At 47.9% G+C, this 19,434-nt stretch overlaps 1 protein-coding gene across 6 annotated transcripts in view; it reads right to left on the bottom strand.

Annotated features, from left to right (window-relative positions):
• Nucleotides 1-19,434, bottom strand: part of Phc2 (polyhomeotic homolog 2) — a 111,487-nt gene that overhangs the window by 7,964 nt on the left and 84,089 nt on the right. For 4 of the 6 annotated variants that reach the window (XM_045149024.1, XM_045149023.1, XM_045149025.1 and 1 more), the window contains 3 exons: nucleotides 2,810-3,012; nucleotides 1,113-1,242; nucleotides 445-559 (listed from right to left, as the gene is read on the bottom strand). In XM_045149024.1, coding sequence (XP_045004959.1) covers nucleotides 445-559; nucleotides 1,113-1,242; nucleotides 2,810-3,012 — 448 coding nt within the window. Of the gene's footprint in view, nucleotides 1-444; nucleotides 560-1,112; nucleotides 1,243-2,809; nucleotides 3,013-18,123; nucleotides 18,157-18,473; nucleotides 18,544-19,434 lie in introns of those variants that run through there. The other 2 variants (XM_045149028.1, XM_045149027.1) reach the window with 2 other exon arrangements.

Genomic DNA, 19,434 nt, shown 5'->3' with positions numbered 1-19,434 from the left:
ATGGTACAGCAGGGCCTCTTGTCACAGTGAACAGACACCAGACACTTGTGCCACTTTCTGTGTCCAGCTTTTTTGTGGGTGTCTTGGAAACTATGCCCAAGCTGGCAAGCTTTGCAAGCTAATACCTTAAACCACTGAGCCATCTTCCCAGCCCCGTCATGAATCTTTTTAGTGTGGGGACACTGTAGCTAGTATGATTCTGGGGAAGCTTTGGGGTGGAGGGCTTACCCTAAGGAAATGGCAGCTGCCCATGGTAGGCAAGGAAAATAGATGGCAGTACTGCATCTAGACAGTCAGGGAACTATGAAGTAGGATGAGTCTCACAACAGCCCCTCAGCCCCCAAGGTGGACAACTGATGGAAAAGGATGGCTACAAAAGTAGGACTCTAGGAATCCTACAGACATGGAGGGGTTGGGCATTGTAGCAGAGCTGAGGCCACTCACCTCTTTGCACAGGCCATGGAACAGAAGCGCTTGGAACGCTTGAACTTGTAGGCAAAGTCCACCCGTCCACATAGCTCACACTTGAGTTTGAGGGGAGTACCCTCCTCTTTGGATTCTGGAAAGCATGGAAATGGGTGAGCATGAAGGAGAGATTTCCATAGGCCATAGAACACCATAAGTCCTCCTATCTATTCTGCCTCTTTCCATGGGTATAATACCCAGGGGCATCCATTGGGAGAATGTCATCTTTTTGGAATGACTTTGTCTCTCAAGAGTGTCTGGTGATGCCTTTTGCAAACTTGACATGTTTTTGTGTTTTTTTTTCCCCCACGTTTTCTATGAGCCAGAGGTACTACACATGTGCAGTCAGTACCCTTCTTCAAGACCATGAAGGAAGCAAGAAGCTCACACTCATCAACTGTAGTCATCACCTGGCCAAGCACAGGCTTCTAAGGCAGCAACAGGGTATGTCTGCTAGTACTGTCCCTACCCTCACTTCTGGACCTTGCCAACTGCTCCAAAAGGGAAGTCCAACTCTTGAACCCTGTGGTTGGCCAAAGCAGGGCTGGTAAAATGCTCAGTGTCCCCCAGACACTGAGAAAGGGAAGTGTGAAGTCTGCCCTTCCTGTCAAACCAAAAGACTTCAGATCCATGGCGAAGGTGCTTACCTTGCAGGTAGGGCTCCTCCATCTCTGAGTCAGTGGTGGTGGTATGGTCCTGCTGTGGAAGCTTCTCAGGCAAGAACCCCTGTGCATACTTCTTCTTCAGATTCCCCACCAGCAGGGACGAGCGTCCCACCTAGAGGACAGTTCACATGGAGGCCACAAGATTTAGGTCTAAGCAGATCCTCTGCCATGCAGCCTCATCACAATTACAAATATCAAGCAGCCAGGCCGATACCGACCCTCCCCAGGCCTCCCCCATATCGTCACTCAAGACTGTATCCTGCTGTCTGGCTCCTAAGGCAAGGAGCAGGAAACACCACAGTACAGGGGCAGTTCAGGAGGTCAGAAGAGTGTCCAAGGGCAGAAATCAGGTTTTCCCCACTGCTGTTAAGTGCCAGGTCCCATGTTCACAGGACAGACACCAGGGAGGGCTAGGGCTGAGGATGAGGGTGCACTTACTAAAGAGAGCCAGCATCCTTGTATTGATTTCTTACTGTTCTCTACCTAACCACAGCTCTACCCAAGCCACAAGGACAAGCAGCCTCAGGGGAAAGCAGGATCCAACCAACTCTATCCATAAATCATGTGTCCTGTGGCTACTAGCACCCCAGATGGGCTTTGCCACTCCTCTGCTCTTCTCTCTTCATTTGAGGGACCTGGTGGCCAGCTCACATGGGGCCCTACTCTAGGGCAATGCTGGCAAACTGTCCTTCCTTCCTCTCCCCCCCCCCCCCCCCCGATTTCTTTCTTCCTCCATCCTGAGCACCCAGCCAGTTCCAGTGTTTCTTAACGAGGCAGGAAGAGGACCCAGGGTAGTAAAGGGAAGGAAGTAACAGAGCTTGTTCCTTATAGGTAAGATGGTTTTGGTGGATCTGCCCCTGACCTTGGACAATCTCCAGAGGTAAAGCCTGTTTGTCCTAGGGCATCTGAGAAGGCAGTTATCAAATCACCCATGGATCCAAGGAGCAAACAACAGGCAGATGGAGCCTCGGGAAGCAGGCATCACTAACACAGTCCTCTTGAGAGGCCAGCATGTATCTGGCTCTGCACACATACAGAATGCACCATCTGTGCCAGTGCCACACTGCCCAAAGCCAACTCTGGGCTCTAATATGCCATCTTTATGATCCTTTTCTATTTCCCTGTGGTCTTATGCTTTCACAGCAGAACCCTTTCCTGAAGGCCTCTCAATATCATTCACTTCCCTCTGTTCTGAGAAAACAAACTTGAAGCTTCCACCTTGTATCCCATCTTTATTTCCCAAACATCTTTAAAATTTTTTCATAAGCAGGTTCATTTCGTTCTTTAACTTGACAAAGCTTTGCTGTTCTGAGGTTTTGGTACTGAAAACTGAAGTCTTATTTTCCAAAGTTCACTGTCTCTTACCAAATTCCAATCACCCCAAAGTGAACTATCTCCCTCCACCCAGAGGTTCATAGGTCACCAGCTAGGGACACAGCTAAACCTGTGTGTGGAAACTTCTAACCAAGTGGTCTTGTCAATTATTCCTGATCACCAAGAAGATACGCAATCCTAGAAAGAAATGTTTCCAACATTTGGGGGTGATGGGGGAAGAGTTAGCAAGAAAATAGCAAACTGTTCACATTTTCAGAAATTTGACATGGAAATGTAAAAATAGTCTAATACACATCCAAAGTATACTTTAAAAAAAATAGAGGGGGAAAAGAAGTAGTCCGTACCGGGAAAGGCTCCGCCCCCTCCTGGATCACAAACCCTTCGATAACATGCGTCAGGATTTGGGGTTTCACAATGGCCTGTGGTGGTTTATTCTCACCATTCTGGGGGGCAGTGCCGGCGATGCTGGAGGCAGAGTTTCCGTTCCCTGAGGTCATGCCGGGGCTGCTGAGGTCGGTCAGTGCATGAACAATGCCCTGCCCTGTCTCTGCACAAGGGAGAGGAGACAAAGGAGGGGCGATCAGAACCAAGGCCCGCCTGGAAACAGACAGCTCTCACAGTGTGCCACTAAGCCGCAATGCCAATTAAGTGGTCCCCTCCCTCCACGACCCATTTAATTGGTACAGTTTCAATGCACATGTCATCACCAAGTGTGTTTAATCAGTTCTGCAGTAGTGAAGCTCATCAAGTAGCAGGGTTTCTTAACTTTTCAACTGTGCCAAGAACAGTTTAACCAGGCAAAGAATGCTGCCTTTGAGGAGGTAGGACCTTGGGAAGTAAATAAAGCAACATTCAGCTTGAGGGGAACATGAAGTAGTTATCAAGGAGGCATCTGAAGCCAAGCTAAGAAGCTGAACTACATATAGGGTTTAGGGTGTAACGGAGTTTGGCAGACAGAAGTTCAATTAACCTTCTATGAGTCTCTCTGGAGGGCTGGATTTTTAACAGCCCTCCGAAATATCAGCAGGACCCAGAAATTGAAGCTAAGGGAATCTGGGAGTTGAAGTGCCAGAAGACGGACATCCTATGGATCTGGATTACCCAGAGAAGGTCATCTGGGGTCACTGCACTAAGACATGTGCCCATGTGGAAGCCAGGCACAGCTAGGATTGGCTCCTTGTTACCAATCACCCCTCATGCTCAGTGTGCAGCTCTACATCCAACCCAATTCCCAGCAAATCAGACTCTCCCTCCATCTCCCTGTGTAGAGCATTCTCAAGTTCTCTTCTGTAGGCCTGCTGGCTTTCAAACAGAAGACCCAACACCATATCCCAAATGTGTATGAGGCACCTCCACAGCCAGACAGTAGGCCTTCGCTCCCCTTCCCTCCCACTGGTCTCAGGAGTGGCGAGGCTTCAGCACCTCACTTTTGGACCTCTTTCCCCACCCCCTTCCTAAGGCTGTTCTCTATCATCACCAAGTGCCCAGTGAGCTGAGATGCCTTTAACCGGGAACTTCCTAAAAAAGAAAAAAGAAAGGAAAAGCCATTTCTTTATCGTAAAATATTTAATAATTTCTTTTGAGGCAGGGTCTTGCTCTAGCCCAGGCTGACCTGAAATTCACTATGCAGTCTCAAGGTGACCTCCAACAGAGGCTGATTTTAGGTATCTCAAAGCACTCTCCACTTCATTTACTGAGGCAGCATCTCTCAGTTAAACTGAGAGCTCACTGATTGAGCTAGTGTAGTGAGCCTACTCTGGGCATCACCCATTTCTGTCTTCTGAATGCCAGGATTACAGGCAGGCTGCGACAATCACATGGCATTTACAAGGGTGCTGGGGTCCAAACACAGTTCCTCATGCTTACATGGAAAATGCTTTCTCCATTGAGCATCTCCCAGTCCCTAATTTTTTTGTGTGTGTGGGTTGGTGCCTATGGAGGTAAAGATTGATTTCAGGTGACTTGACAGTTACTCTCCATCCTATTGATTAAAACGCCTCTCGTTGAACCTGCAGCTCACTGATCTGGTAGGGCTAGCTACCCAGCAAGCCCTCTCTCAGGATTCTCTGGTCTTCACTTCCATAGTGCTGGGATTACAGATGTTCACCACAATGCTTGGCTTCTACATGAATGTTGGGGATCAAACTCAGGTGCTCCCACTTTATACATCAAGCACTTTACCATGAGCCATCTCCCTAGCCCTATCTTTTTATTTTAAATATGCAAAGGAATAAACAATTTTATTTAAAATGATGGATTAAATTGTTAAAATACATAGCTTACTGAAAGTTAAATGCTATATTTAGATGATGGTTGTTTCCTTCTAATTAGAACCTACTGGAACAGTCCCTGAAGACTAGAGTGAGCTGCGGAGCACAGAATCAAAGATTAGTAAGTCTGCTTTGATCTCTTACCAATGCTCGAACATTCTCTATGGCGTCCAGTGATTTTTTTTCTACCATTTGTTTCAACATCTCTAGTGACAAATGAAGTCATTGAAGTGGCTCATTGCCACCTTGAGCAGTACAACGAAATTTCCTCCTTGGGCTGGAGAAATGGCTTGTGAACACACTTGCTTTCAAAATCTGCAGGCCTGGGTTGGTCCCGGTTCAATTCCCCATTTCCCAAGTACAACAGGATGTACCAAGCAGCTCATGCATCCGGAGTTTGTTTGCAGTGGCTAGAGGCCCTGCCACACAATACTCATAGACACACTCCCTCTCATAAAAAAAGAATATATATATATTTTGAAAAGTTCTTCCTAAACCAGGCATGGTGGCACATGCCTTTAATCCCAGCACTTGGGAGGCAGAGGTAGGAGGATTGCGGTGAGTTGAAGGCCACCCTGAGACTATGTAGTGAATACCAGGTCACCCTGGGCTACAGTGAGACCCTACCTCAAAACAAGCAAACAAACAAAAAAAAAAAGTTTTGGGGATTGGAGAGATGGCTCAGTGGTTAAGACACTTGTCTGCAAAGCCTAAGGACCCGGGTTCAATTCCCCAGTATCCACATAAAGTCAGATATATAAAGGTGGTGCGTATGTCTGGAGTTTGTTTGCAGACGCTAGAGGCCCTGGTGCATGCTCTCTAAATAAGTATATAAATCCTTAATATGAGTTCCAAATCTGTCTTCATGTTTATTTCTGTCCATTAATCCTGGTTCTGTTCTCTAAGACCACAGAGACAGAACCTAATTGGATGTGTACACTCAGCAAACATAAAGGCCTAGATCTGGTTTAGAGACTCATTTCCATCATGGTGAATTATAAGAAGTCCTGGTCCCTCTCCCAAGCCTGGTTCATGAGCTGTAAAACAGGGCTAACACTTCCCTTAATACCTACTATACTATGTTGCTGTAGGCTCAGTGCTAACTCACCAGGATGCTCCTGGGGTCATGAAGGGTGCCACCTATGCTCTTAATGCCCTCTCCTTGAGGCTAACCTCTTCTGCTCTTATGTAAAAAGGGTGCAAGTTCATCACCATCTTGTCTCCTTTGCCTATGTCTTTAATGCCAGGTGCCCAGTCATAGTATAATTATCAAGTGTAGTCATATAAAAGATCTGGGGTCTATCACTCAACAACAGGGTCTCACTAAATTGCCCAAAATTGCCTTGAACTGAGATCCTCCTGTCTTGGATCACAGGCATGAACCACCACACCTGGCTATTGTATTAAACAATCACAGTCTTGCCTGAGAGCACAGGCATAGGAGAAGTAAATGGCTTATAATGTCTCTGGTATTAGTAATGAAATTAAATTGGCGTTAATCTACTCTCTTCCAAACTTTGGAATCACTACTGCCCTCCACTGTTCACTGCTAGTCATTGCCAAGAAACTCCTGGTACCTGGTCACTTTCTTGGGATCTTTCCACTGTGTTCAACTGTACTTTCCCCTGTACCATCCTCCTCCCTTTTCCTCTCAGACTTGTGCCTGTTAATCTACCCTGGAAGATGGGAGGGCCAAGTATCCTGGTCAGATTCTTTCATGATGCTAAACATAGGTATATTCACTGCTCTGAGGTTACAAAGCCAACGTTTAGTTACCTGACCCTTATGAAGAGAGGACAAATTCCTTTACCACTAGAAGCTCCCACTCTCCATTATAACTGTGGGGCAGATTACAGGAGATGGAATCCAAGGAGAAGGGAGGATGTTCTGTGAATTATAAAGGTCTGAGGTTCTTTTGCTGTGCAGTCATTTTGAAGGCCAGTAGCTCATCAAAGGAGTCTGGGCTATTTCTGGAATGACCAAACAGTCTTACCCCCTGCCAGGCTCAGCGCACTGAGATTAATTTAATCTGCTTCCCACTCTCGCTCTTGCTCTCCCAGGCCGCTTTGCGGCCTGCTTAGGGAAGGGGGTGGTGGTGGAAGACAGGGAAACTTGCAGAAACCTGCCCTGCAGGCCTTAAGGCCAAAGAAACGAGACTCTACCTTTGGAATTTGGTTCTTTACTCACTCAGTTCTCTGGGCCAATTCCTGAGGCTCAAGGTGCTGCCCAATTCTCTCAGGTTTCAAGAATGCCAGACCTAAACTGAGGGGGGCGGCGAGGGGGAGGCTTGTGGAGTTGGAGGGGAGAGGGAGGGAAACAAACCAAGCCGCAGTGAGGAAAGGTGAGGTAGAAACTGCCTTTGGTTGAGCACAAAGGTCATGTACTTGATTCAGAATGGACGAAGTAGCATGTGCTACAGTCTTACTTACATTGCTTAACCTCTATGTGGCTTCTCAGTTCTGGCCTCAAGAGGTTCTGCAGGACAAACTAGGAAGGATCACCCAGTGGCCCTTCTCTATGCCACTGCTTGTAAAATTATGCGCTTTGAGGTTGGCAGGGAGCTATGACTCATTCATCCACCTGCCTTCAGGAACTAATCCAACCCAATGTCCAAAATATGACATATGCTTAAAATGCCTGTTAAACTGGAGTGCGTGGAACCCATAGACTGGGCATGCTGGTGCAGACCTTTAACTCCAGCACTCAGGAAGGCAAAGGTATGAGGATCAATGTGAGTTCCAGGTCAGCCGGGGCTAGAGTAAGACCCTGCCTTGAGGGGAGGGGGATTAAAAAAAAATACAGGTGTCCCTAGTCCACAACAAGAGGTTGGACAGCAGCTAAGACTGGCAGTTAAGAGTGGCTTGGCTGGTGTGGTGTTTCTGGGGACATGTCTACAGATAATATTTATTCTTTGGCCCACTTTTTCTGATCATTATAGGAGATTTACTGGGGTCTCCTCAACAGAGGAGTCTGTCCTTGAAGGCTAAAGCCAAGTCCCAGCACTCAGGACTCTAGATTTCTTGACCACTTTGAACCAAGAACTTGGATGACCTCTAGAAGCAGAGGCAGAGACACCTAGAAAAATGGCCTTGCCTTCTGGACTAATTGGAAGGTGCTAGAGAGAATGAGATCTCCAGCCAGCTGAAGACACAGGTCGAACTATGTAAAACCTGGCCAATTTCATTCAGAAGGTGGTTCACAGATAACACACAGACCATCCATCATGCAGGAATGTGGATTAGCATTACTTTTACAAGGGGCATCTCAGCAGGCCCAGCATGATTTGTCTGTCCAGGCTGATGAACCCGAAGACTGACTGTGGGGATATATGGGACAGCACAGAGCCTCACCTTCTACGCCTTCACACGGTGGGGCTGGTGGCAGAATTTCACTTTCTCTACACAGGAGAGGATTTTTTTTTTCATTTTGATTTTTTTCAATCTTTTGTTTTTTTAGTTGAGAGAGACAGAGGGAGACAATGGGCACGCCAGGGCCTTCAGCCACTGCAAACAAATTCCAGATATGTGCACCCCATGATGAGCATGTCACTGTTCATCTGGCTTATGTGGGATCTGAAGGTTCGAATATGAGTTCTTAGGCTTCAGAGGCAAGAGCCTTAAAACTGCTAAGCCATCTCTCCAGCCCTATTTGTATTTACTTGAGAGAGGGAGGGAGGGAGGAATGGAGGGAGGGAATATGAATGGATACACCTTGGCCTCCAGCCTCTGCGAATGAACCCCAGATGCATGCACCACCTGTCCATCTGGCTTACATGGGTCCTGGGGAATCAAACCTGGATCCTTTGGCTTTGTAGGCAAGGGCCTTAACTGCTAAGCCACTTCTCCAACCCAAGAGGGTGTTTTAATTTAAGACTAATCCTGCTCGGCTATAGTAGGAGAAAGGAGCTAATGAAGTTATCTAAGAACTTAATAAGAAAGCAGAGTAGCTGTTTACATGGATCATTTCCTTGTGGTAAATTCTCAACAAATGGCAGAACAAGCCATCTCAAAAGCAGAGCACTTCTCCAGGGCTCTGGCACTGAAGTCATGCCCTTTGTGCATAAGCACACCTGCTCTGGAGAGTTTGAGTGGAACCCGTATCTAGGAGACAGCAGCAGCCTTAGCCTGCACTTGGTCCCAACAGCCACCAGGCCTGTGGAAAAGTCCGAGGCTACTCTTGTATCTCTAGTTATATTTGGACCCCTGAAATTACTGGCAGCCTGAAAATCAAGGAGGCATACTATTTCAAGAGCATCAATCTATTGGCACCCCCTCCCTGCTCCCCAGGAGGGAAGGAAGTTTGTAAGTGGGGAGGACAGTATTTACCCAGGCACCCTCACAGTCTTACCAATTAAAGAGATTCATTTGAGCAGGGCGTGGTGGCACACACACACCTTTAATCTCAGCACTCAGGGAGGCAGAGGTAGGAGGATCGCCATGAATTCGAAGCCACCTTGAGACTATACAGTGAATTCCAGGTCAGCCTGGGCTAGAGGGAGACTCTACCTTAAGAAGACCAAACAAACAAATAAGAGATTCATTTGGTGAAGAACCTTCTTTAAAATCCAAGTGTAGGGCTGGAGAGATGGTGTAGCGGTTAAGCGCTTGCCTGTGAAGCCTAAGGACCCCGGTTCGAGGCTCGGTTCCCCAGGTCCCACATTAGCCAGATGCACAAGGGGGCGCACGCATCTGGAGTTCGTTTGCAGAGGCTGGAAGTCCTGGCGCGCCCATTCTCTCTCTCTCTCCCTCTACCTGTCTTTCTCTCTGTGTCTGTCACTCTCAAATAAATAAATAAAAAATTTAAAATCCAAGTGTAGTCTACACTTATTCATACCTTATGAACCAATCACTTAGCTAAGCAAATCATGTTACAAACCACCTAGGGACAGAAGAGAGCCAGCAACTGTGTTATAGGGCACCAGAAGACAGATGTTTCAAGTGAGAGGGACCCTGAATCTGGGGCCACAATTTTCCCAGATGAAGCCGTTTGGCCTCAGGGCAAGAGGACTTAACTCCTTGTGACAGTTAATCTTGATTGGTAACTTGACTGTTTTTTATTTTTAATTACCTAGGAAACAATTCTCTGGCCTTCTGTAAGGCATTTCCAGAAAGGGTTAACTGAGGTGGGAAGACCCTAGCTGGGTAGTGCCATCCCATGGGTTGGGGTACCAGGCTGAATAAGGGGAAAGGTGGGCTGGAGAGATGGCTTAGCTGTTAAGGTGCTTGCCTGTGAAGCCTAAAGACCCAGGTTCGATTCTACAGATCCCATGTAAGCCAGATGCACAAGTTGGCACATGCATCTGGAGTTTGTTTGCAGTGGCTGGAGGCCCTGGTGTGTCTTCTCTTTCCCTCTCCCCTTAATAAATAAAAATATCTTAAAAAGGAGAAAGGAAGCTGAGCACCAACATTCATCTGTTTCCTGAATGCGGATACAATGTGACCAGCTGCTTCATGCTCCTGGCACTACAGCTAGAGCCATTTTCACCAACAAGCCTCCCCACCCATGATGGATTGGAACCTCAAACTTTGAGCCAAAATAAATCTTTCCTTCCTTAAGGTGCCTTTGTCAAGTATTTTGTCCCAGTAATTTCAGGGGTCCAAATATAACTAGAGATACAAGGGTAGCCTCAGACCGTTCCACAGGCCTGGTGGCTGCTAGGACCAGGTGCAGGCTAAGGCTGCTTGCTGCTGTCTCCTGGATACAGGTTCCACTCAGACTCTCCAGGGCAGGCTGAACAACAAGGCAGTGGGTTTCCACAGTGCAGTGGTGATCATGCTCGCCTCACACAAAAGGAGGTGGGGGCAGAAGCCGCAGCAGGCTCATGTGCTTTACTTTCCCTGAGTGGGTACGTATGTGGAGGAGGCAAAGTGGGGAGGGCTGTGGTTTATTTAGTTGGCCATGGGACAGCATGAGGGCACTTGGGGAAAGGACAGGAAAGATAAACTGCATTGTGGAACACTGGGAAGCAATGCATCATGGGTGGTCCAGAGCATTAGGACTAGAATTGAGTGATGACCTAAGTTGAGTGATTCCCAAATGACAGTCTTGAACTGATAATGAATAATCAGAATCTATGAGCAACATTCAAAGTTTTAAGATGTCTGAAAGGAAACATGCTCCTTTAATAAAGCCATTATTTAATACAAACTTAATGTGTTCTAGTTAGGGTGAGCCCTTTCTCCCACAAGATTTTTTAAAATCATTTTATTTATCTATTTTATTTGAGAGAGGGGGGGGGGAGGGAGAGCAAGAAAGAAAATGGGCATACCAGGGCCTCCAGACACTGCAAATGAACTCCAAACGCATGCAGGCACCACTATGTGCATCTGGCTTATGTGGAACCTGGAGAATTGAGCCTGGGTCCTTAGGCTTTGCAGGCATACGCCTTAAATGCTAAGCCATCTTTCCAGCCCTCCCACAAGTTTTTATACTAAATTTACACACTGATTACTCAATGCATTTACTATGTAAACTATGCACATCAACTGTGCAATTTAGAATCAGGACAAGAGTGAGTGGAATTTGGAAGTCAGTACAGTACATTCTGGAATGCACACCAATTGGGGTCAGAGATGTGAAAAACTTATAGGTTCCTTGAGGGGCCAATGCTAACAGCTGTCTGATACACAACCCTACTTGCCTGGGGAATGCTGGCTGTGGCTCTCACACCAGCCCGAAGCTGCTCTGAAGAACGTCTTAGAGAAGGGGACGAAGAGCCGTGGCAGGAGGATCCCTTGGGACAGTGCCTAGCACTGCAGGGAGCTTTTCAGGCATGGAGGGAGAGCTCTGGAGTCATACCCAGGTTTTTTGAGGGGGAAGGAGTTGGCCAACAGAACTGGAGAGCGACTTGGCTGAGCCAGGTGACCCCAGGCCAGCCTTGGGTGTCCTGCAGGATGACCTCACTGAATCTGGGTTAGCAGGCCTGGAAAGCAGACAGCTTAAGTCTTCTGGTTAGGATGTGAGTGCCTCTGGCTACAGTCTGGGGTGGGGGGCTGCCCTGCCTCCTGGCAGCCATTACCATACAGCTGACTTTCACGCTGTCTCTCAGGACATGGGCAGAGAGGGCTCTTCAGGCTCACCCACAATCCCTGGCTAAAGTATACATAAGCTGAATTGTAAACAGCTGAATGTCTTCCAAGTGGCCACCCTTAGCTAGGAGGGAAGCAATCAATGGAGCAAACAGCATGCCCCCCCACCCCCCAGCTGAGGGCAGCAGGAGCAGTGGGGGATTTCCAAGCGGCAGGCAGCCTGAACTGCTTCCAGCAGCAAGGCTGAGTGACACAATGGAGTGGAGGTCAGACAGTAGCTCCTGCAGGACAAGGTGACTTCCAACAAACAGGTCAGGATACCAGAAGTGACAGCTAGCCCTGGCTGCATGAGTCAAAGCAAAGCATTCACAGCTCTGCTTAGCTGTGGTGATGAAGGCCAGTCCAGGACGGTGTACAAAGCACAGCTCCAGAGCTCCCAGCAGGAGGGCTCTAGCAGATGCGTAGATTTCAAATGGCAACAAGTCTGGGGCCAAGGGAAAAGCTCTACAGAAAGATTCCTATCCCAGGAGAGGAACGGCAAGATGGCAGACCCAAAAGCACTGGCTCTGAGCCAAGGCTGGGCTCATGTTCTGGATTCATCTATCTGTGATAACTTCAAACACCCAATACTTGCGGAGTCTGTTTCTCTATCAGTAATGAGGACCTTACTACCTGTGCGGGAAGTGTACAGTAAATCTAAATTTACATATGTGAAACCTGGCTCTTAACACATGGAGAAGGTGTGCTCCATAGCCATTAGACTGGGATCAGAAAGCTTAAATCGTAGCATGTGATACCAATAAGTTACTTTAGGTCTCAGTTTCCCTGTTTACAGCCTGGGGTTCTTGTATCAGTTCTGTGGCTGCAGTGGGAGGATTAAGGAAGATCACACAGCACAGCACCCAGGAGCAGTCCTGATCTCGTCCAGCCCCCCCCGCCCCCAGAAACCATAGGTTAAATATGAGACAAAGAAAAGACTCAAAACAACAAACATAAAATGCCAGGAAGCAAAATCAGTTTTAAAAGGCTCAATAAATTGGGCTGGAGAGATGGCTTAGTGGTTAAGGCAAACTTGCCTATGAAGCCTAAGGACCCAGGGTTCAATTCTCCAGGTCCCACGTAAGCCAGATGCACGATGGCACGTGTCTGGAGTTTGTTTGTAGTGGCTAGGGGCCTGGCATGCCCATTCTCTCTCAAATAAATAAAGAAAAATAAATCAGGGGGGAAAAAAAAGGCTAGATAAATTCAGCTGAGTGTGATGGCACACGCCTTTAACCCTAGCACTCAGGAGGCAGAGGTCACTCAGGAGGCAGAGGTAGAAGGATCACCATGAGTTTGAGGCCACCCTGAGACTACATAGAGAATTCCAGGTCAACTGGAGCTGCAGCAAAACACAACCTTGAAAAAAAAAAAAGGCTAAACTCATAAAAGATGGATTTCTGGTAGTTTACTAAAGAAATCTAGAACTGATAGGGTGTAAAAAGAAAAGGCAAACACATTCCCCAATAAGATAACTTCACTTGTTACCAACTATGGGGTCACTAACGTTCTTAACAAAAATGGCAGTAGGAGAACAGAGGAGGCCCTGCGAAGCCTCAGTTGTCCTGCCTGCACAACGGTCCAGATGACATTCATTCTTACAAATCACTTCTGATGGCTTCTGTTAGAAAAGATTTCTTCCTTCCTACCACCACCATCTAAGCTTTCTATCATTTTGATTGCCACCCATCAACTGACAAATCAATACTGGTAACCAGAGACCTGGAAAAATGGAACTAACCCACATTTTTTGTTGTTGTTTTTCTTTTTTTGTTTTTCAAGGTAGGGTCTCACTCTAGCTCAGGCTGACCTGGAAATCACTATGTAGTCTCAGGGTGGCCTCAAGCTCATGGTGATCCTCCTACTGCGCCTCCCAAGTGCTGGGATTAAAGGCGTGCACCACCACCCCCAGCTCTAACCCACATTTTAAAAGATGTACTTGCTTAATTTTAGAGTGTCATTTGCTTTGGTTGTTTCAAGTGTCAGTATGGCTGGTAGTTTTTAGTCACATATGGTTGGTTTCAAACCTGCTAAAGATATGGATAACTAGGAATAAACCATGCAGTGTTTGAGACATAATAGCCATGCAGTGAGAGCCTTAAAAATAACTCCCAGCAGCCATGACTCTTCATTTTCTTGTCAACAGTTTCAATATCGGCCTCAGGCCTGGTCCCTCTAATCTACTAAGAAGGGTTTGGTCATAACATGGCACCAAATTGTAGTTCTTCTGCCTAGAAACAATTATAAATTGTACTGCTAAGTGTGCTTTAACAAAAATCACAATGACAAATGAGGCCTCTCTTCAACATCTGGATTCATGTCAGAACACTGGCAATCTACATTTAACCACAGTCACTTCTTCAGCAGATGTATAAAGAACGTTCTTTCTTTTGGCCTTAGCTGAACTAATATCATTTGGAAATTGAAAGAATAGGAACGCGTATCTCTCCCCCCCTCTTTTTTTCTTTTAAAAAAAAAACTAACTATAGTTAACTTGGAAGAAGGGAGAAAAAACTGCAAGGTTTACTAGATGATCTTATAATGATTCTCATAGAATTTTTATTACTTAAATTGTGTTATATTATGCTGACAATACTCCTAATATCAAAAACTGTAAATAGGTATTAAATAATTCTAAATTGCATAACTCTTGGTTAACCATGTCAGTTACATTCTGTTACTAATAGGAGAAAAAACCCAGAATTTCTAAGTTTGTTGCCTTAGGCAAATGGCTGATTATTTTCCTAAAAATTCCCAAAATATCTGTGATACCAGTAGAATTAAAGATCAGTTGCCTCTGAATAATGTTACAAGTATTGCACTAGTGTTCTGATGTAGCTTGCAACACAGAATAATTTTTATTTCAATACTTAAAATGAAACATGTCTATTTGATTTGTGGATAATTAATCTTAAGTGGCACATGTTTTTTAGTAAGACATACTCTATGTCTTTTCAAATGGTGACTCATACTGTAGTCTATCCAACACCATATATGCACATACCAATATTGAAATCGGTGCATGTTCAGACCTCTACCTTGAGGTGAGGTCAGCTTTAAATCACTAAGTCACTGGGCAGAGATTTTTGTCCCTGACAAAAAGGACTTGTCAGAGAAGGCGTGTGACGCAGTCCTCAACTTGCTTTCCCATTGGTGTGGTGAGTTGGGAAAGGTGGCAGGGTCAGACACTGGACCACACTTCATGGTAGTCTACTGAAGAATGTCCAAGAGCCTCACTTTATTACCACTTTCTGAGACCTTCCTGACCATAGAAAAACCATCTTCCAATTGCCAAGTGACACAGGACAAAGGGACTGAAGGACAAAGCTATCACTCTGGATGATGCCTTAGTCTCAGGTCCCTTGCTCTCATCCTAGCAGATTTTTCTATTTATTTATTTATTTATTTATTTATTTATTTATTTTTAAGGCTTAATCTCACTCTAGCCCAGGTTAACCTGCAACTTACTCAGCAACTCCAAGCTGGCCATGAACTCACAGCAATCTTCCTACCTCAACCTCTGGAGTGCTGGGATTAAAGACGTCTGGCACCACACCTGGCTCTAAGCAGGCAGGTTTTCTGGATGGGGCCAAGTCCTGAACAGCTGGAAGGGCTTTAGCATAAACTTGGTCTAACTTAAGGGAAAAGCCCATGCTCCTTCCTTACTAACATAAAGCACCACCACATTTTTCAGCATTAACTTCATGTTGGCTTGCTGACCCATGCTTAGCATGAGGTCCGCAGCCCAAGGGAGAACACAGGCAGACTGAGGCAGTTTAACAATCTTCTTCACAAACACACACACACACACACACACACACACACACACACACACACACAAATTCGAAGCTAATGCGTTTCCTTAAATAAGACACCCTCAGGGTTGGAGAGATGGTTCAGCAGTTAAGGCACTTGCCTGCAAAGCCTAAGGACTGGGGGACCCACATAAGCCAGATAGATGCACAAGGTGGTGCATGAATCTGGAGTTTATTTGGAGCAGAGAGAGGCCCAGGCACTCCCAGAGACTCTGTCAAGCTAGGCAAGAACAGTTGTTTTTAGAATCTTCACTTAGTTTATTCCTCCTGCTTCTGAAAGATCACATCTAAAGGATCCAAAGCATGTGAAACAGGAAATGAGTAAGGCAGGAAAGAGGATGTGGTCTGAAAAAGAGTGGATTCTGGGCCTGAGCCAGAGCAAGTCATAGGCACAGGTCAGAGCTGGGGGAAGGGGTCCTGGCAGGAGAAGCAATCTCAGGGTTCATGGCCTAGACTAGAACCTCAATGGCAGGTTTTGCAGGAGACATCTTCCTAAGAGGATGTCCTCCAGAAGAGTGTGCAGAGAACCACTTCTGCCACAGAGGGCTGGAGTTTCCTCTTCACTCTCAGTAAAGCTCAGAGAAGGCAAATTAAAAATTAAATCAGGACAGTGAAGAAAAGTGGAAAGGGCCCAAACTCATTGGTTCAATCCCCAGCACCACAAACAAATGCCCAAAGAAGTGGAAAGACCTAGAAGGTGGGCACGTGATGAAACATCCACATCCATCAAGTGTCCATGTGCCACATCAATCAAGAACAGCTATCTAGCCGGGCGTGGTGGCGCACGCCTTTAATCCCAGCACTCGGGAGGCAGAGGTAGGAGGAGTGCCATGAGTTCAAGGCCACCCTGAGACTCCACAGTGAATTCTGGGTCAGCTTGGGCTAGAGTGAGACCCTACTTCGAAAAACAAAAACAAAAACAAACACACACAAAAAAAAACAGCTATGGAAGAAAAAGAGGTGGTGGAAACAGAAAAGACATTCATGAAATCCACTCAAGGGCAACAAAAAAATGGACTAGGAAACTCTTCACTTCCTCAAGACTTGGGTTGAGGGAGCATCTTTTTTTAAAATTTTTTTTAATTTGAGGCGGGAAAAGAGAATGGGGTGCATCAGGATCTCTAGCCACTGGAAACAAACTCCAGACACATGCACCACTTTGTGCATCTGGCTTTATATGGGTACCAGGGAACTGAACCTGGGTCCTTGGGCTTAGCTTTAGGTACAGACAGACAAGCCTACATCTTGGGAAGAGCTCAGGAAACAGACTGCAGCGAAAGGGCAGGTGCCAAAAGAGCACCACTCCCCATCTGCCAGACCCTCTGTGAAACAAGCCGCCCTTGTGAAGGAGCCAAGCCTCCCTGCCCCATGGGGGCTGGAACTTAGGTGCGGAAATTACAAGTTGAAAACAGTTTGCCAGCTGATGCAAAAAGTGTGAAGATTCCCAAACAACCCAATGCTGGGGAGTATGTGTTAAAATCACTTTTATGAAATTCTCCATGGGGCCCAAAACATTTCTTTACTTAAAGCAAGAGCCTAATAAAAGTGAGCTAAGTCTGACACTCAACACTGCTTAGCTGTGCTGATATGTTAAGATTCAATATAATCTATCGTCCAAATGGTCAGCATAGTAAGGTACTTTTTATTTTAGTCAAAGTGAAGTCCTACATCCCTGGTGACCCAAATCCGAATACTAACCAACCAAGAGGCACTGCCACAGCGCTGCAAGGGAGGCTGGGGAGGGAGTGCAGCAACAGAACAAGGAATTTCCTTGCCTCACTACCCTGTGATGTTCACGCTGACCTAGAATTTCTAGCATTTCCAACATTTGGGTTGACTGGGGAGGGGAAGAAAAATCCCCAGGTGAATGGTAATTGGATTAGCTAGTAATGCCCCGGGGCCAAATGGCTGGAAAAGGCCAGGACATTAGGGTCTGGTACAGTGAAAGTGGCATTACTTTCTAAACACCAAATTTAGACACTTCGGGCTTGCAAGGGGATGGATTAGTTTAAATTGGGGGGTTGTCCTAGAAAAATTGGGGGCAAGACATATGTTGGATTTAGGTTGTTGGCTTATTTCCCAAGAGATCTTTTGGGTCCAATATGCTAATGAAGGGGATTAAGGATCAAGGATGGGAAAGTCTTGAGGGGAAAGCTGTCATTGATTTGTAAAACAGGAACAAGAAAAGAGTGAACTCTAGAGACAGCACGGCAAGGTAAACAGACCAGGCATTGCGGGGAAGGAAAGTTGATCAGAACTGAAAGTACGCTGGTGAAATCTCTTCAGACAGCAAAGGCGGGGGAGGAGGAGGAGGAGGGGTCTCATTGGCACAAACTGGCATCCGACAAGGCGCGGGAGCCAGGGGGTTGGGAGTTCAGACAGCAGCTTCACACAGGGTCGCATCCTGGCCGTGTATCAATTACCTCGCTCTCTGTAGACTGCAATATAAATAGAAAAGCTCTCAGATCCCAGGGTTTAGTGTAAAGATCCAACAAATGCAGCATACCTCCATTTGGCCCAGGAGGGAGAGCAAACGTTCTTCTAAAAATGGAAGCGGACAGGCACAGAGCAGCTCGTCCCTTCTCATCCAATAAAAACCCTCGGAAGGCTGAACTAGATGAAGCTCAAAACTCCGGGGCGAGGCCGCGGCGCCCCGGAGGCAGTGCTGCGGAGGCCGCCGCCCGCCCGCCCCGGCCGCGCTCGCGGGGACGCCCAGGAGCCGAGGCCGGCGGGCGGCGGCACCTCCCGGCGCCCAGGGTGAGCGCCGCGGCTGGCACGGCCTGGCAGCCCAGCGGGCCCAGGGCGGCGCCCGGTCTGCGGCGCGGCGCGGAACCCCTCCCCCGCCCCGGCACTGACCTGTCCGGGGCCCGGCTGGGCCTGGCCGGGCGGGGCCTACGCAGCCCCTCGGCCCGGCGCCGCCTCGCGCGGGCCTCCTCCTCTCCGCCGGGAGCCTCCGAGCCGGGGCCCGGGGCTGCCGCGGCGCATCCGACCGCAGCGGCCCGGTGGCCTCCACAAAGAGCGGCGGGGCGCGAGGCCGGGCGGGGGCGCGGGCGCGGGCGGCGGCCGGGCTGCGCGGGCGGCGGCCGGGCAGCGCGCGCGGCGGGCGCTCGAGGGCTGCAGCGCCGCGGAGACAATGCGGCGCGTCCGGGCCGGCTCCCGGGCCGCCTCCGCCGGGGCGGGGCGAGGGCGGGGCGAGCGGGCGGCGGGGCGGGGCGGGGCGGACGCGGGCCTCGCGCTTCCTTTGTGCGCCCGAGCTCCGCCCCGCGCCCTCCGGAAGGCCCGGCGGGCGGGCGGCGTGGCGCGGGCGGGGGCGCGGGGCTGGTCCGGGGAGGGAGGCGGTCCTCGCTCCCGGCAGAAGCCGGTGCCTCGCGCCTCGAGGCCTCGCTGTCTGTGAGGTCTGCAGACAAGTCTTACGACAAGCACTAGTAATTTAGTGTGTGTCAGGCTTAAGTGCATGCGCCCTCTCCCTTATTGTTCACTATAACCCTCCAAGTGGTCATTATCTTCCCCACTGGGAACTGAGGATCAGAGGTGAAGTAATGACCAAAGGGACCCAGTCTTACCTCCATAAAAGGCGTAATCCCTACCCGCCAGGTTTAATGTGAGGGTTAACTGATCTACAAATTGCCTGCTGTGCCTGCTGCACAGTGGGAGCCCAATAAAAGTTAGTTTTCTTTCCCAAACACCCTGGTTTAACTTGAACTTTCCTGGTGAAATACCTTCATTCAGTAAGCATGCTAGGAGCTGTGGGGGTACAAAAATGTGCAATGTGACACAATTGCCACACACCCCAGGAGCTGCTGTGTGGACTAGTGCT

The sequence above is a fragment of the Jaculus jaculus genome, chromosome 5 (genome assembly GCF_020740685.1).
Source record: "Jaculus jaculus isolate mJacJac1 chromosome 5, mJacJac1.mat.Y.cur, whole genome shotgun sequence".
Taxonomy (NCBI): Eukaryota; Metazoa; Chordata; class Mammalia; order Rodentia; family Dipodidae; genus Jaculus; species Jaculus jaculus.
This window is presented reverse-complemented; position numbering and strand designations above follow the sequence as displayed.